Source organism: Gadus chalcogrammus, chromosome 14, assembly GCF_026213295.1.
Source record: "Gadus chalcogrammus isolate NIFS_2021 chromosome 14, NIFS_Gcha_1.0, whole genome shotgun sequence".
In the NCBI taxonomy this organism is placed as follows: Eukaryota; Metazoa; Chordata; class Actinopteri; order Gadiformes; family Gadidae; genus Gadus; species Gadus chalcogrammus.
The window spans coordinates 25246882-25264188 of record NC_079425.1 but is presented as its reverse complement, the minus strand read 5'-3'; the positions used below and the strand labels follow the sequence as shown (position 1 = coordinate 25264188).

Sequence of the window (17307 nt, the reverse complement as noted above, 5' to 3'; positions counted from 1 at the left end):
CCAACACTAACATATGTTATCATTGTCTGGATGGACCCTCTCAGACTACTTCCCAGGCTGTCTAAAAGGTGTGGTAATGGTCTGCCATTACAGGGCTGACTCTAGAAGTAAGCTACATAGTTTAGGTTTATAGTTGAGTACATTCATTCTTTCTAACTTACTTTTATTCTGACAGTGTGGTGCAGTTTATCAATGATGGCTGACGGATCCTTAATTAAAAAATGCCATAATTCAAATGTAGACTTCAACCTGGTTTCAGATAAAGAGTTTGACAAGTTGTACTAAATGCACCTGTGTGTTATATGGGCCTTTCTGATAATTATACAGAATTGAAGGGTGTCATTTTCACACCATATTCGCTATTTAGCTTGAAAAAGTACCCCAAAAAAAGAAAGAAAGCAACCGAATAGATGTGAATTATGTGGAAATGATGAGACTAGCGGCAGGCTGTCGTCATTCAGAGTCCCCCTGGGCGGGTGTGAAACCATATCAATCAAATGTGTGTGTCTTGATCTGATAATGGATCGGATTAAGCCCAAAGTGGAATTACAATGTCAGAGAAATTGGCGTGTTCAAACAGTCTTAGTAAATGGCATTGACCCAGACGGGTCCCTCTTCAGTTCAGCTCTCTGCTGGGATCTCTCAGGGGAAGACATGATATGAATATGAAAGCCCTTCAGATCCAATCTGCATGGATCTCTTCTGCTCCACAGAAAGGAGAGGACAAAAAGGCCCCCGGCTTTGCCCCCGACCTCAATATGACCCAGTGTGGATTGTTACACAGGAACGCTTTGCCTTCTTAAAATCATAACCCTCAAACAGACATCTGGAAGAGAATCATCCATGGGCACGCAAGCACACACACACACATGCACACACACACACACACACACACACACACACACACACACACACACACACACACACACACACACACACACACACACACACACACACACACACACACACACACACACACACGCACACATACACACACACACCAGCACACACACACACACATGTAGATAAATGCACGCACACACACCAACACCCACCACATACCCGCACACACACACACACACCACATAACCGCACACATACATCAACTTCGCATATACAAATACACACACACACAACCACACATGCACACCACACATATAACACCGTACACACATAAAGACATACCTGAACACACATAAACGTATTGAATACCCCCACACAAACACACATACACACACCACACGCCCGCACAAACACATCAAATGATCGTATCAGAATCAGAATCAGAATCAGAATCTCTTTATTGTCATTGCACAAAGTGCAACGGAATTGGGGAAGAGGCTCAAAAAGGCTGTTACACACATAAAGTCCTCATACACACACACACAGACACACACGTCCCAAAGACGTGAGAGCAGCGATAACAATGAGGAAAAAACAAAGGTCTGTGTGCAAACGGTAGCGGCGGAGGGCTGACGTGAGGCAGTTCGCTGGAGGAGCCGTGCCCTTGTCCAGACCCTCACTGTTCCCCCAAACCATCACACAGGAAACCCAGCACAATCACATTCCACCAGGAATAACACAAAACCAGAGAGAATCAACAAGGTGTCTTCTGGTGTGACGAGGAAGCGGGAACATTGAGATTACGGAGCCGCCCTGAACTCGGTCTAGGCACCGGGCTCCACCCTGGAGGAGACCAGGGGTGCATCCACAGCCTGCCAGTGGAGGTGTGTGTGAGGGAGCGCGAGAGAGAGAGATAGAGAGAGAGAGAGAGAGAGAGAGAGAGAGAGAGAGAGAGAGAGAGAGAGAGAGAGAGAGAGAGAGAGAGAGAGAGAGAGAGAGAGAGAGAGAGAGAGATAGAGAGATGGATTGTGTGTGTGTGTGTGTGTATGTGTGTGTGTGTGTGTGTCTAATTGGTTCTGAGGAGTGAAAGAGATATGTCCAGTATCGGCAATAAATCCCATAGCAGGCTCCATGTTTGGCCTGGTGTGATGCATACCCCTAACAGTTTATTCAGGAACTCTGTTCAGGTCCTTAATCTACGAGCTACAACACGGCCTCTCACTTCTAATGGCCTTACTCATCAGGTGTTCAGTAAAGCACTACAGGGCCACCAACTGATGTTATTCAATCTAAAACATGAACTTTATTTCAGGTGGAAATTAAATCTTCCCCTTATGCTGTGTTCTAGGCTCATTCACTCAAATTAAGTCGTATCAACATTCAATATTTATTGCACAATAAATATTGCACAACAATGTCACAGGTGTTATCTTTATTTTGGTAACAGGATTACATATTACAGCCCTTGCAGTTGTGGAGATATGCTCTATTTACTTTGGGTTTGTTATTTTCCGAAAGAAACTCAGAAATACGCCTAGTGATATTATTAGTGTTGTAGAAGCTATGTTTACATTGAATACTACTGACCTCAGTACGGTGCATCTTACTTTCCTCCCTGACCCACCACCAGTAGTTACAGACCTCCTATCTGAACAAGGTGGCTTTCACCACGGGTAAACATGTATTTTGCGACTACATGCTTAACGGTGAGATGTTGTGTTAGTTAGTATTGTGTGTTGAGCTATTAAAGATAATGTCTAAAGGAAAAGCCAAAGGTCAAAGCATGAACGTTCAGCGTGTCTTTCACTTTCGGAGCGCTATTCAGAACACATGCTCATCATGTTTGGGTTAGCGCAGCTCGCTCTGAAATGGAAGCAGTTGATCAGAGCATCAATTAGAAGCACCGGCTGTCGGGGCTGACCTTTACCTCCTGACTCCACCGTGAGTCCCGCTATCCGATTAACACACTCACACAGATACACACTCACACACACATCCAGGCACAAAAACGTATGCATGCACACGCACACACACACAAGGACTCACCCATGCATATATGTGCACACGCTCACACACGCTCACACACACAAATAAAACACAAATGCGCACACACAACGACTTGCACAAGCACAAATGTGTACCCACACACACACATACACACACACAAACACACACACACACACACATACATAGAATGAAACACAATTTCACGCAAACACACACACATTTGTCTGAGGTCCGTGCATGGTCCTGCTTAGCCATGGATGCTGCTCGCCGGTTCTCTCGCTCTTTGGACCTGTGGAGAGAAAATGTGATTAGGGATCGTATCGCCCACAATCCTCAGAGACAGGATCACCCCCAGGCAGGACGCAATGGATACAGCAAGACAGAGGAGGAGGCGAGAGAGAGATAGTGTAGAGAGAGGGAGGGAGGGAGAGAGCGAGCGAGCGAGTGAGAGAGAGAGAGAGAGAGAGAGAGAGAGAGAGAGAGATAGAGAGAGAGGGAGAGAGAGAGAGAGAGAGAGAGAGAGAGAGAGAGAGAGAGAGAGAGAGAGAGAGAGAGAGAGAGAGAGAGGGAGAGAGAGAGAGGGAGAGAGAGAGAGGGAGAGGGAGAGAGAGAGAGAGAGAGAGAGAGAGAGAGAGAGAGAGAGAGAGAGAGAGAGAGAGAGAGAGAAAGAGAGAGAGTGACAGACAGACAGACAGACAGACAGACAGACAGACAGACAGACAGACAGACAGACAGACAGACAGACAGACAGACAGACAGACAGACAGACAGACAGAGAGGTAGGGGCAGCGGAGGAGAGACAGATCTGCGGTGGGTGAGCGAGGATAAACAAGGGCTGCCGCGGCGGTGTGGCCCTAATTGATTCTTTGCCATCTCATCAATTGTGATTAACATTAAAGCGGGCCCCGCACGTTGTTAAAGGTTAAAACAAATTGAAGGTGGACATTACAGCTGGTAATAGCTGTCTAACAGCAGGCTTTTAATGAAGCGCCCCAGTCTGCATCATTCATCTGGAGGACCGGCAGCCCCCGTACTGTAGCGGTGTGTGCGTGTATGTATGTGTGTGTGTGTGTGTGTGTGTGTGTGTGTGTGTGTGTGTGTGTGTGTGTGTGTGTGTGTGTGTGTGTGTGTGTGTGTGTGTGTGTGTGTGTGTGTGGTTGCGTGTTTGTGTATGTGTGTGTATGTGTGTATGCGTGTTTGTGTATGTATGAATAGATGCGTGTGTGTATGCGTGTTTGTGTATGTGTTGGGGGACGCGTGTGTGTACTTTTTAGACTTTGGTGCGAGCTCATGCACTCAGACTTCATGGCAGTTGCTGGGTCAACGACCAGCTAAACACAAGATGATGGATGCAGAGTAAGTAGTAGGCCTGTTCACCTCGCATCGGGACATTGAATCATAACAAAGGGTTTCCAATGCCAGTTATGATAATGAACACATTCCAACTCAATTGATATATACGTCCAAAATAGTTCAACATATCTAAAAGTAATTCCAAAGTTAATATTTTATGTTTCAAGCTTGATTCTGTATGATTCAGTGTGATAGAAAACCAGATGCACATATAGCTATAACATAGAATTCTAAATATAACATAAACAACCCTTACCCCATACAATATCAGTGGCTTTATGAAGGCCTTTAAGAGCAATGATTACGTAATGCTTTTATTACCGAAAGATGGTTAGTTGTTGAACTTTAATTATTACATATCTATATCATGCAAGACTTTGTGTGATAATGAATAATCACACCACATTCCGAAAACATGTATGCAGTGTAATTTGTTTTCCGAACAAGACAAAATAATAGAGACCAGGACTTTGACAAAGAGCATTTTATTGCGGTTAGAAAAACTACAAAAAAAAACGACATTGGCCCGACAGTTATCTTAGGAGTCCTCTTTAAGTGTGTTTCAGATACAAATGACCTGCTAAACTCTAATTTACACAGGAGTGTGAAAAGTCCACGATCAATCCTTTCTTACCGGCAAGAAATAGATCAGGGACATGAGAGGATGCATGGGCATCAACCAATGCTCATATATACAAATGTTCGACAACTCTGATCCACGCACAAACATATGCACTCAGCAACAGATGACTGGCGACACCTGGTGGCGGTTTACAGAACTGAAGATGAAGGGGGCTTTCATTTATGCATACATTTCAAGCCTCATTAAAACCAATTACAAACTCGCCCAAACTCCTGTAACAAGTTTCCCCCTGCGGTGACACATACACAAGAGGAGAGAGCTAAAAATGGTCTGCTTGTTTTTCATTGCAGAAAGCAAACTTTTGCTGTGTTAACAAAAAAATAAAAGAATCACATAATTGCCTTGCAACCCGCTAAATTAATAGCAATGCTGTGAGTTAATCTAATACCAGAGCCCTGTGGAACATGCAAAACAAGCAGCTCTGCCTTTTTGCTCACAAATTGCCCTATTTTCAGACGCTGTTCTGCGCTTGTAGCTGTAAAGCCAGCGCGCACTTCTGCTGCCTCAGCGAATAACTCCTCGGTAGAAATGCAAATAGAAACACATGCAAAACAAAACCTTTAGCTAATTATACAGCCGTCTAACAAGGTCTGTCTCCCTGAGCACGGGAAGAGGAACGAAGCGCAGAGTTCACAGCGTGTGCGCTCTCTCCCTCTGCAGATGTAGCATTAACAAGGTACCCAGCGGGGCTGTGCCTGATTGGCTATACCTTAATAAAGCACATGCTAATTAATCCGCTGCTTAAAAAGAAGAGGATGCTCACATACAAATATTTGGCAATGTTTTTTTTGTTTTATTTGTCTCTCTCGGTTATCTACACAGGATTGTAGCGTCCACCAAGCTTTAGCGTTGAATGTCATATATGCAAACCAACGACAGTGGCTGAAGTGGTATATTAATATGTAAATATATGAACAGTATATATTATGTATACGTAGATATATATTGTGCTGGTGAAGTTTAAAAAGAAAAGATGGACTTGAACAGGGAGGATGTGGAGATGGACTCATTGTGACCGACACGTAACGTGAGGTGTAGTGCACTAGACACATCGCTGTGTGAACACACACACACACACACACACACACACACACACACACACACACACACACACACACACACACACACACACACACACACACACACACACACACACACACACACACACACACACACACACACACACACACACACACACACACAAACACACACACACTCAGGACACCCCTAGCCTGAATGTAGCATGATAGCATGAATACATGCTATCATGATAGCATGAATACATGCTATCATCATCATTATTATTATTATTGTGTCACCTCTACCATCCTCTCCCCATTGAAGTGGTGTTCTCTTAGTGAGGGAGAAATAAAAAGCCCACGTGGAGCCCTCTGGAGAGAGCTGCTCGTTGGGCAGTGGCTCGGACTAATCTCTCAAAGGCACTACAAAAACAAATGAGGATACAGAGACTCTCGCTCTGGAAACACTTAAGAAAGAGCAGTGCGTGACATCCCCCCAGGATGTGCGAGCGACCGTCCACTTGGCCTCTCTGTGTTCACGCCATCCCAGTCGTCCCGAAACGTTTTTACAAAAGCTAAAATGTCAAGAATGAATTAGTGCAAAGGGACCGGTTTGGTGTGTGCGTGTTTGTGTGTGTGTGTGTGTGTGTGTGGGGGGGGGTATGTGCGTCTGTGCGTGTAAATGTGCATGTCTGCGTGTGACTCGTCGGTGAGCGATGTCACGCGTTGGGTTCTCCAGAGTCCCAGAGTTTCCGAGCTCAGTCGTCTTTCTTGTCCGAGGCGCTGTCGGAGCCCTGGTCGGCCGGGCCGGGCCCCTGGAGGAGGCCCTCCTCCAGGGGCCACTCGGGCCCCTCGTCCCCGGAGACCTTTAGGGCCTGGTAGCGCTGCAGCTCCAGGTAGGTGGTGAACAGCTTGGCGTACTCCGGGTGTGTCAGGGCGAACGCCTCGAACTCCGCTGGCAGGGACACAAACACGATGTCGTGGTAAATGGACTGCATTTATACAGCGCTTTACTGACCAGTGACCCCTAAAAGCGCTTTACACTAATGCAAACATTCACCCATTCGTGCACATATGAACACAGTTAACCATGCAAACCGACAGCCAGCTCGTCTGGTACTTTTTTTATTTTACTCTAAATCTAATTAAACAGCCTTAGTGAGAGACTAAACTGAGAGAGAGACTAGACTGTATTAAGAACCCATTAGAAAAACCGTTCTCACTTTAGTTACGACCACACTTTACATCAACCAAGACTCCAGATATAGCCTCCTATTGGCTTACAGAATTATAGTCCCGGCCCAGCTCTCTATACCCTAAACCTCTCATCCGTACTGTATAACATACAAACAAGGTTTTAAATCATACACAACTACTAACTGAGTCTGTGATACAAACATCCAATGAAACCCAGAATGGCCACAATCTCATCTCCGATGGCCGGCATCCGTCAGCCCGGAGCGGGATGGAGGATCCTCCACCCGATCTGATAAGCGGACCCCACCCGGCCAGAAGCAGGCCTGCACTGACCGAACGTGATGAATCCCGAGGCGTCGGCGTCGATCTCTTTGAAGAGCTTGGTCATGTTCAGGTCGGACACTCCCAGCGCCGAACGCAACAGCGCTGAGAACTCCAGCCGCGTGATTCGCTGGTCCTCGTCCGTGTCGAACAGCTGGGATTGGATGAGACAAGGAGGAAGGGAAGGGTGTTGGTATTATAAAGCATGGAGGGGGGTCCTATGTCACACTGCTCACAGACACAGAGGGGGAGAGAGAGAGAGGCAGAGAGAGAGAGAAGGGCAGAGAGAGAGAGACAGAGAGGGAGAGAGAGAGACCGAGAGGGAGACAGAGACAGAGACAGAGACAGAGACAGAGAGAGAGAGAGAGAGAGAGAGAGAGAGAGAGAGAGAGAGAGAGAGAGAGAGAGAGAGAGAGAGAGAGAGAGAGAGAGAGAGAGAGAGAGAGAGAGAGAGAGAAGCCTTTCTTTTGAATAGTGTAGAGACTACTTAAATGAATGACATCACCAGAAAACAAACAGCGGAAGAATCATGAAAAAAAACACAAACAAACAAGTGAATCCAACACTGTTCCTTGGGTCTAAACTGAAGAAAAGGCTCAGAGTGACGTGGCCGGTGTCAGAGTATGCAAACAAAGACAGGAGCACATTGTTGACGTGACCTTATAGCTGGAGTCTGAGAATGCTTTCCCTGTTCCTCTGGACTGGGTTAGCATACGCCGCGGCGCTGTTCCAGCACTCACAATCACATCTGTTACTTTCATTTGAGAGTCAGTCTCTTGAGTGTTTAAATAACACTTTACTGTGGTCAGATATTAAGACCAACGCCATTATAACCATGTAGAATTTAAATTGAGAAATGGATTTCTCCATTGTACTCCTAAATTAAAATAAAATGGCTGCAAGAAATTATTTTCTGTCTGTTTTTTCTTCTCAAAATGGGAGAATATCCTGCTTGAGTTATAACAACCAAATAATTTATCACCACATTATTTCACTTGGTAAATGTAAAGTTTGTGAGATGCAAATTTCTTGCCCGGACACGCAGAGGGAAACACACACACACACACACACACACACACACACACACACACACACACACACACACACACACACACACACACATGGACATGCACACACAGAGACACACACACACACACACACACACACACACACACACACACACACACACACACACACACACACACACAGGGACACACACACAGGTCTATCTACTCAGTCCATAAAGAGGGTCCAGCTCACCTTGAAGGCCATGCGGAGAACGTCCTCCGTGTTGGCCGGGCGGCAGAGCATGGTCACGCCGATGACGTACTCCCTGAAGTCGATGGTGCCGTCACCGTCCTGCACAGGGTCAAAGGTCAACACAAGCTATGAGCTGAGCGAGAGAGAGAAAGGGAGGGGGAGGGGGAAAGGGAGAGGGAGAGAGACACTTACAGAGATACAGAGACATGCTGAGGCATGTGGGTGGATGTGCTGTTGTTTATACTGTCTGTCTGTAAAAGGTCAAGGGGTAGGAGTGCTCGATCACTCACATCGATCACACAAAAAAAAGTGTTTGCTTATTTAACAGCAATTCTGCTTGCAATACTGCAAAGTTACCCAAAAAACAACAATTGTTTTGTGGAGAAGCCAAACTGCAGTAAAATAAGCCTCTACCATCCATATCATGATACATATTTGGATGTGCAGATGGCAAAGTTGAAGTCTGTATCTTCATCATTCATATTTAATTTATGCTGCCAACAATTGCTGCTATAATATTTATCACTTTACCACTTTTACCACTAATACCACTTTTATCCAATCGCTCCTTTTCACTTATTTAGTTTGTACTTATTTTATTTCCATCTATTTTATCTATTTTGACTCTAACCCTGTATTACTTTCCCACCTTTGTATCGTAACTGTTGCACAGTAATTTCCCTCGGGATAAATAAAGCATCTTGAATCTTGAATCATACGCAAAAAGTATGTACACACACACACACACCCCCTCCCAGCCTCTTCAGCTCCTCACCCGGTCGAACAGAGCGAACAGCTCCTCCAGCGCCGGGGTGATGGGCAGCTTTAGGAAGCGGGCAAACTCCTGGATGGAGATGCGGCCCCCTTTACAGGAGCTGGCCATGACGGCGAAGCCCTCCAGCTCCTTCTGCACGTTCTCCCACTTCAGGCTGCAGGGGGAGGAGGACAGGCTCAGAGACAGGCACCCATGGGAAACAGGCACCCATAGGATACTCACATCCATACGACGCATGCACCCATAGGACGCGTGCACCCATAGGACACGTGCACCCATAGGACACGTGCACCCATAGGACACGTGCACCCATAGGACACGTGCACCCATAGGACACGTGCACCCATAGGACACATGCACCCATAGGACGCATGCACCCATAGGACACATGCACCTACAGAACACGTGCACCAATAGGACACAAACACCCATATGACATCTGCACCCACTACTGCCGAGATGCTGTTTTTGTGTACATGGTGAAAATGATTTTCATGTTTGTTGAAATTCTGTTTACATCCCGACATCAATCAAAACATGTAATGTTCTGATAAATAAAAATAATCTAATCTGCTATCTGTGGCTGTCGCAGGCCTGTAATAGCAACGTCCAATAATGTCTTTCTGCACGAACATTACGTGAAGCGTAACAAAAGAGGGGTGTCTTTACTTGAGCTTGCGGCTAATCTTGGTGAACTCCACCAGGCCGGCCTCCATGGGCAGAGTCAGCTCCCCGGCGGAGATCATCAGCCGGCAGTCCTCATACGTGTGGTCGGTGACCGGGACGCCCAGGGCCCTGCGACACAACACTGGACATGAACTCTACATACGACAACACTGGACATGAACTCTACATACGACAACACTGGACATGAACTCTACATACGGCAACACTGGACATGAACTCTACATACGACAACACTGGACATGAACTCTACATACAACAACACTGGACATGAACTCTACATACGACAACACTGGACATGAACACTACATACGACAACACTGGACATGAACTCTACATACGACAACACTGGACATTTACATTTAGCAGAAGCTTTAATCCAAAGCAACTCCCAATAAGTCCATTTGTCAGAAGACGTTGTACGGTCAACCCCTTCCCAATATACAACAAAGATCGCTAGGATAAGATGCTACACCATGCTAAGTTCTATTTTTAAGTAAAAAAACGTACAACCGACAAAAAGTGTGCAAGAGGGGTGTGGAGTGGGTAGGACATGAACCCTTCATACGTGGGTTCTGTATTCTGTCCAGGGGAGTTCATATGTATGAAGGTTATACATGTGTGGGTGGTCACATGACATGTGCGTAGGCGGAACAAATCAAGAGTCGTGTATTGAAGATTGAATGTTTTCGTACAGAACGGCGATACAAGGTGCTTGATAAGTGAAACAACGCTGGAGGAATAACAATTTATATTTAAGGAACGGAGCAACAACATTTTACACAGTTGGTTCTAAACTCATGAGGACAGTTTGAATGTATAACTCTAGATCCGGTTTCTACTTAATTTAGAAAGAAAAAGATTATATTTTCCCCCTAAATCGCTCTGTATAATATATTTTAGAACCATCTCCATGTCCTCTATCAGAGACATGCAGCATACTTCAATCATGTGCACACAGATAATACTTTTTTAAAGCATATATTTCCCAACATGTGAAGAATTTGAACCAATCACTCACTCGGCCATCACTCTGCGCACTGTGCTGGCAAACAGGGGCGCACTCTTTTTCTCTTCCTCTGTGGGGATCTGGGGAGGAAGGAACTACCACCACACCAGGAACAAAGGTCAGACTGGAAAAATGCAGGTTAGTTAATGAATTGAAAAAAAGAGGCTGTGAAATATGTAGGTGTACCTCGATCTCCACAGTGGTGTACAACTGACACAGCGTCAGAAGAAGCAAGGTCTTCCTGAAACATAAAATAGGCAATAGTTAATCATTTAACTTCTATCGAAAACCTATATGTGTACACATGCAGGATTTTCAAGAGTTAAATGATTAACTATATGCTCAATCCAAGCATGCAGTTTGTTAATATTCACAAAACAATACAATCATGGCTTTCTACTGCCTACTTCCATGTAACTCCCCCCTCTCACTATAAAGGAGAACAGGCATGAGGAAGTAAAGGCTTTCGTTTCCACACAACACTCGAGTTGCATTAGAGAAACATTCAATGAACTAAAATGTAACTGATGAGAAGGCCTAACAGGGTGAGGAGAACGATTATTGTGACTTTGTCACAATAAATGCTCCTTGCCGGTGTGAGACTTACGAGCTGAAGCCTTGCCAAGTCCAGGTCACTGTGTCCTAGCAGAGGGAGGAAAAGAGTCACTTATTACTTAGGGGGGGGGCATCGGTAGAGGACGTGTGAGAGAACACACAAACATTATCGTACGTCAGCCTATGATAATCAGCCTACGACAACACACTGCATAAAGTCAGAGGTATGTTGAACGCAGCTTACCACGTAGGTCTTAAGTCAAGTCATGCTCAGACTCCTTCTACTGCTAGAGATCTAATGCGTTTGCAGGTTTGGTCATCAATATAACATGAGGGCTGAAACTAAACAAGACTCACCAGCTTATTGGGGTATCTCATGATCACAGGCTGCACAGGGACCCCAGGGATGAAGGCCCCTACAGGGGGGGGGGGGGGAAGAGGAGAGAGACATACACACCACCACACAATGATGCACAATCAACACACCAGCCCAGCTCAGTCGCATCCTTTATCTTTATGCATTTCCAAACATTTCCGCATAAGCCACAGATATTTCTATCTGTGTGTTTGCTTTAACAATGTGCAGCTCACTGGGTCACAGAACAAATCATGTGTGCGGCTCACAGCTACACGGTTCTAAGAGCTGGCTCATAAAAGAGCCATTGTATCTCCAGACCACATTAGTGGCCTTTTGCCTACATGTGTTGCGGATTTGCATGAGGCTGACTCCTGCTCCGATAGGATACAAGGTTTATGGGTACTAGAGTAAATAGAGAAGGGGTTTCACGGTCACAGAGATAGATAGATTACATGTCTAATGTGCATGTTGTTTGCCTTTTCTGTATAGTCACTTCTTGTGTGGAACTATACTGTCTTTGTGAACTCTGGCGAAACCAACAGTGAAACTGATGCCGTTCATTACCTAACTATAGAGTCACATGAAAGTCAAAAGCTTTGTACGGTGTGACTCAAAAACTAGCCTGGCTAGCGCCAGACCTCATCCCAATCTACATTGAGATGAGGTCTGGGAACCACACATTCATTTTCTCGTATTTGAGGCGTGGTTTACGATTGCCCGGTGCCGTTTATTGGGCGCTACGAATGTCTATCATGAGGCTGTACATAGCTCATAGCCAATCGTATCAATTATACCAGATGACGTATTTAGAGTGACAAAAATCTGAGGAAGAAGACGATGGGTGTGTCGCATAGACGTCGTCATCGTCTTGCCGTCCCTCCCCGTTCTGTGATTGGTTCCCTATCTCAGGCGAAAATTTGATCCATGGAATCCAGGCTGCCTAGCAGCGCAAAATGAAATCGCGCGCAAGGCAGCATGGGTATACCCAGGCTAACTCGAAACTTGAGAAATGTAAAAGAAAGGAAATGCTATAATAGTATTGCACTAACTTTGATCAGAATATAAATACATATTTTTCATTAAAGTAGAATGAAACATACCCAGTTTAAAGGTGATGAGGCAAGAGCGATTTGTGCAGGTTCCTTCTGGAAATATCAGAACCTTTAGATAAGGAAGAATAACATTATTATTTCTTTAAATAACCAAGCAAGCACAGCATGTTAGGATAACAGTATTCCAATCAAATACTATTATGGATTAACCGTACATGCAAAAACCTACTAACAAATGATCAGATAACTGATGTGCTCATTGCTTTACTTATTAATAAATTGTGACGCCGTCCTTGTAATAAGCAAATATTTAAAATACTATAGACCACTTTTTTCCTTTCACATTTCAGAGAGTGAAAATGATTCAGTGTAATCAGTAGGCTGTGTTGAGTGTTCTCACGCCCAGGCAAGGTTAAGCAAGCACGAAAGGACTGAATGTTAACGGTGTTGATGAACAATATCAAATAAGGAAGAGGTGCTTGTGCTGCTGCTAGAGGATAGAGAGGCCACCGACCACATCCTGTGTTTCACAGAGCTTCCTTAAATGTTCATCTTCCGCAAACCACTGCTTCCTAAGCACACAAACTAGGCATTATGGATCTTTGCTGTGGTTGAATGATGACTTTAGTAGTACATTGGTGACTTTATATTCCTGGTATATACTTTGTGTGTGTGTGTGTGTGTGTGTGTGTGTGTGTGTGTGTGTGTGTGTGTGTGTGTGTGTGTGTGTGTGTGTGTGTGTGTGTGTGTGTGTGTGTGTGTGCGTTCGTGCATGCATGTATGTGTGTGTGTGCCTGCGTGTGTGTGACAGACCTGGGGCCAGACACCTTCTGACTTGGCCCTCTTCTCGATCTCTCGGATGGTGTTCTTCCTGGAATCAGTGCGCTCTCTGGATACCAGGACCGGCTGGAGACAACGCACACACCCTACATCAGGAAGCACACACACACAGAGACACACACACACACACACACAGACACACACACATACACGCACACACACATACGCACCGAGTCAGACTGGTTAGGTCATTCATTCATGCTGAAGGGCTCTAACACATACTATTTCCTTATTTGGACATTATTAGTCGACAAGAAAGAAGAAGCTCTCACAATGATGACATATTAATACATAACACACACACAAACAGACGCACGCACACACACACACACCACACACGCACACAAACACCAAATGTAATAACAGCGGAGGCGCTGAGAATGTCTCACGGCCAAAGATGGGCGTGGCCAGGTTCTCCACGCGGGACACGGTGGAGGGCAGGCCGGCCACGATGCAGACGATCCCGTCGAAGAAGGTGGAGTGGGGGGCCACGGCCAGGATGGGGGCCTCCCGGCTGCTCACCTGCTTCCCCTTCACCACCACCCGGAAGCCCATGGCGAAGTAGTAGGCCCGGCCCAGCGGAGCCATCACCCGCCGGCACATGAACCTGGGGACGGGGGTGGAGAGATGTCAGGCATACGTCTGGATAGAAATATTATATAGATACACCGCAGTGGTGGAACGAGCTCCCTGCCGATGTCAGGCCTGCGTAGTCGCAAACCAGCTTACGCTAAAGGCTCAAGAATCACTACTTCAGAGTTCACCTAGACTCCGCAGAGCCTCCCCCAACACACGTATTGTACGTTGCACGTCCTGGCACTTAAAAGTAGTACTTAGCATTGTGCAGCATCTGATCCTAGCTATCTCTGTTGTATACGGGGAATGGGTTAACCTAACAAGTGTTGGTACTTGTTACTTGGTTCTATGAACATCCTCACTGTACCAACAGTGATGTATTGTTTCTCTTTCTTCTGACAAATGTACTTATTGTAAGTCGCTTTGGATAAAAGCGTTTGTTAAATGCCCTATGTAAACGATAATGTGAATATAGTGGATAAGCTTCTCACGTCTGCTTAATAGTAAAAAGTAATGTAATATGCAAAAAGGCAGAGCTGACGGCGAGGTATATCTGCATAACATAACAAAAAAAACGACGACATGATACTAATAATAGTATTGTTTGTAGAGCACAGTGCTTCCCAAGGTGAGGACATGACATTGAGCAGTGCTTGGACGACCACAGGAGGAGACTGATTTGATTTACAAAAATTTGTTTTTTATTCATGTAGAAAAAGAGGTGGTCATCATGCACAGTGTTTCACAGTGGGGTTGGTAATTGGAAGTAGAGTTAGACCTCTAAGTCATCAGACAATTGAGAACATCAGAAACGCCTCCTTGAGCAAGTCCTTGACTCTTAACAAACACCGAAGCAATAAAGGACTGAAGTGTCGCAACATGACCGTAATACCCCCTGAGTTTCTGTTATGAAGGGAGCGTAACACTGGGTTAAGTGTTAACCAACATGCATTGGTTAGAAATGTATGGTGTTGTACAACCTAGCATAGTGGTGTCTTATGCGAAATGATTAGGTCATAAACATGATTATGATTCCATAACGATGGAATGAATGATTCAATATTTTTTTCATGAGAGACCGATTTCTGTGCTGTCGATGACCGACCTTCTGCGCCGTGTGTATACGTTACTGCTTTATGATCCTTACAGTACTGAAGTACGCTTATAGGGAAGATAATATAGCATTGTGTAGCATCTTACCCTAGCTATCTTTGTTGTATATGGGGAATGGGTAAACCTACCAATTCTTGGTGCTTGGCACTTGGTTATATGGACATCCTTACTGCCCAAACAGAGATATATTGTTGTTTCTCTTTCTTCTAACAAATGTACCTAGTTTTGTACCTAGTGTACCTAGCTTTGGATAAAAACGGCCGGTAAACACCATAAATGCAAATGTTAATGTCTGAGACAGTTGGCTCCCCTGCATGGCTGTGTTTACATCCCGGTTTACCTTCTCCAGCCCGTCATGGGCTCCACCGAGCCTTTCAGGGGGTGCTTGAAGGTGGTGATCACGGCCACGGGCCAGGTGATCATCAGCACCAAGGACAGGAGGATCCCTCGGATAGGCACCAGGAAGATACCAAGGAGGACACACTGAAACGAGAACACAAACACATACATAAATACAAACACACAAAAACATATACACACAAACACATAAACATACAGAGACACAAACACACACACACACACACGCAAGGAGAACTGGCTAGAACCGACACCTCTCAAGCGTCTGATAATCCACATCGCCTTGAGGTTTACGGAAACCAAACAATGGTTGCTCTTGTTTGCACTGCACGCATTACTAGACGTTTGAACACGGAATTCCACCTCGGTTAAAGTAGCAGCGGGGCTGCACGGCCCTGGGCTGCAGAGAAGCATACCTGCGTTATAACATCAACAAAAGAGCCGCACACAGGATAGCCCCATGTGGAGCCATGACGCGTATTTATGGGTTAAATACAAGCGCGGTGTTATTGCAACATATTTGCACGACTAATTCGGTTGAACAACATACTCACTTTTATTATATCGGCCTTGCTCAATTTCGTCTCCTGCACGAATGGATTAATGACGGCGGGCAGAAGCAGCGATTGCTGCCTCGGGAGAGCGAATATTCTCTGCGGCGGCATTCTGGCGGCTGACGGATTAAAACGCGTGAAGTCGACCCCACGTACGGGCAATTTGATGCTCTTTCTGCAGGTTACTTCCTCGATAGGAGCCCTGCTTACTCATGTTTTAGGTCTTCGGTGCGTAATGCAGTCGCGCCCGGCCCAGGACTGGCACGACCTCGGTGCGTATCGGTCGGGTTAGGCCACGCCCACCATCTGGGCTCGGGTCCGAGACTCCTTTCTTTACATTTATATGGTTTCGAGTTTAATGAGGGCAGTTTACACGCTGGGTGATTAAAAATTGGAAATTAAAAAATATACTCGAATATAAAAAAAAATAGTTTCATATATTCATATCGATACGAGACAGTTGCATTTAAACCAATGATCAGTTTGTCTTCCTTTGTCTTTTCCCCCCCTCTTATGTATTTTATTATCAAAGCATATTTTAATTTGTATAGTAGTACAAATATGAAGGCTAGCCACAGGAGTGAGTGATTAATGATGAAGATAATGTAATCTGCTTCAAAGACATCTCACTACGCTATTGATTAAGGACTTACAAATCAGTGCTGAAAAGTGTCCAGAAGAGGACGCCCTTTCATCAGACATATGTTTGTATCAGATTTAACTTCTTTTCCATTTTACATATTCTAGAGTAACTACTGTTGTCAATCTCCATATATCGGTGTACTTTTGGC

General features: G+C 45.2%; 1 protein-coding gene across 1 annotated transcript; it reads right to left on the bottom strand.

Annotated features, from left to right (window-relative positions):
• Positions 1-5969: 5969 nt before the first annotated feature.
• lpcat2 (lysophosphatidylcholine acyltransferase 2) lies at positions 5970-16805 on the bottom strand. The gene is made up of 14 exons (XM_056607920.1): positions 16517-16805; positions 15946-16088; positions 14306-14523; positions 13890-14002; positions 13125-13185; positions 12024-12082; positions 11719-11753; positions 11298-11352; positions 11124-11206; positions 10088-10213; positions 9419-9572; positions 8644-8742; positions 7396-7537; positions 5970-6820 (listed from the first exon to the last, which is right to left on the bottom strand). The coding sequence occupies exons 1-14, from the start codon at positions 16625-16627 to the stop codon at positions 6624-6626; spliced, it is 1596 nt and encodes a 531-aa protein (XP_056463895.1). The 5' UTR covers positions 16628-16805; the 3' UTR covers positions 5970-6623.
• Between the last annotated feature and the right edge of the window lie 502 nt (positions 16806-17307).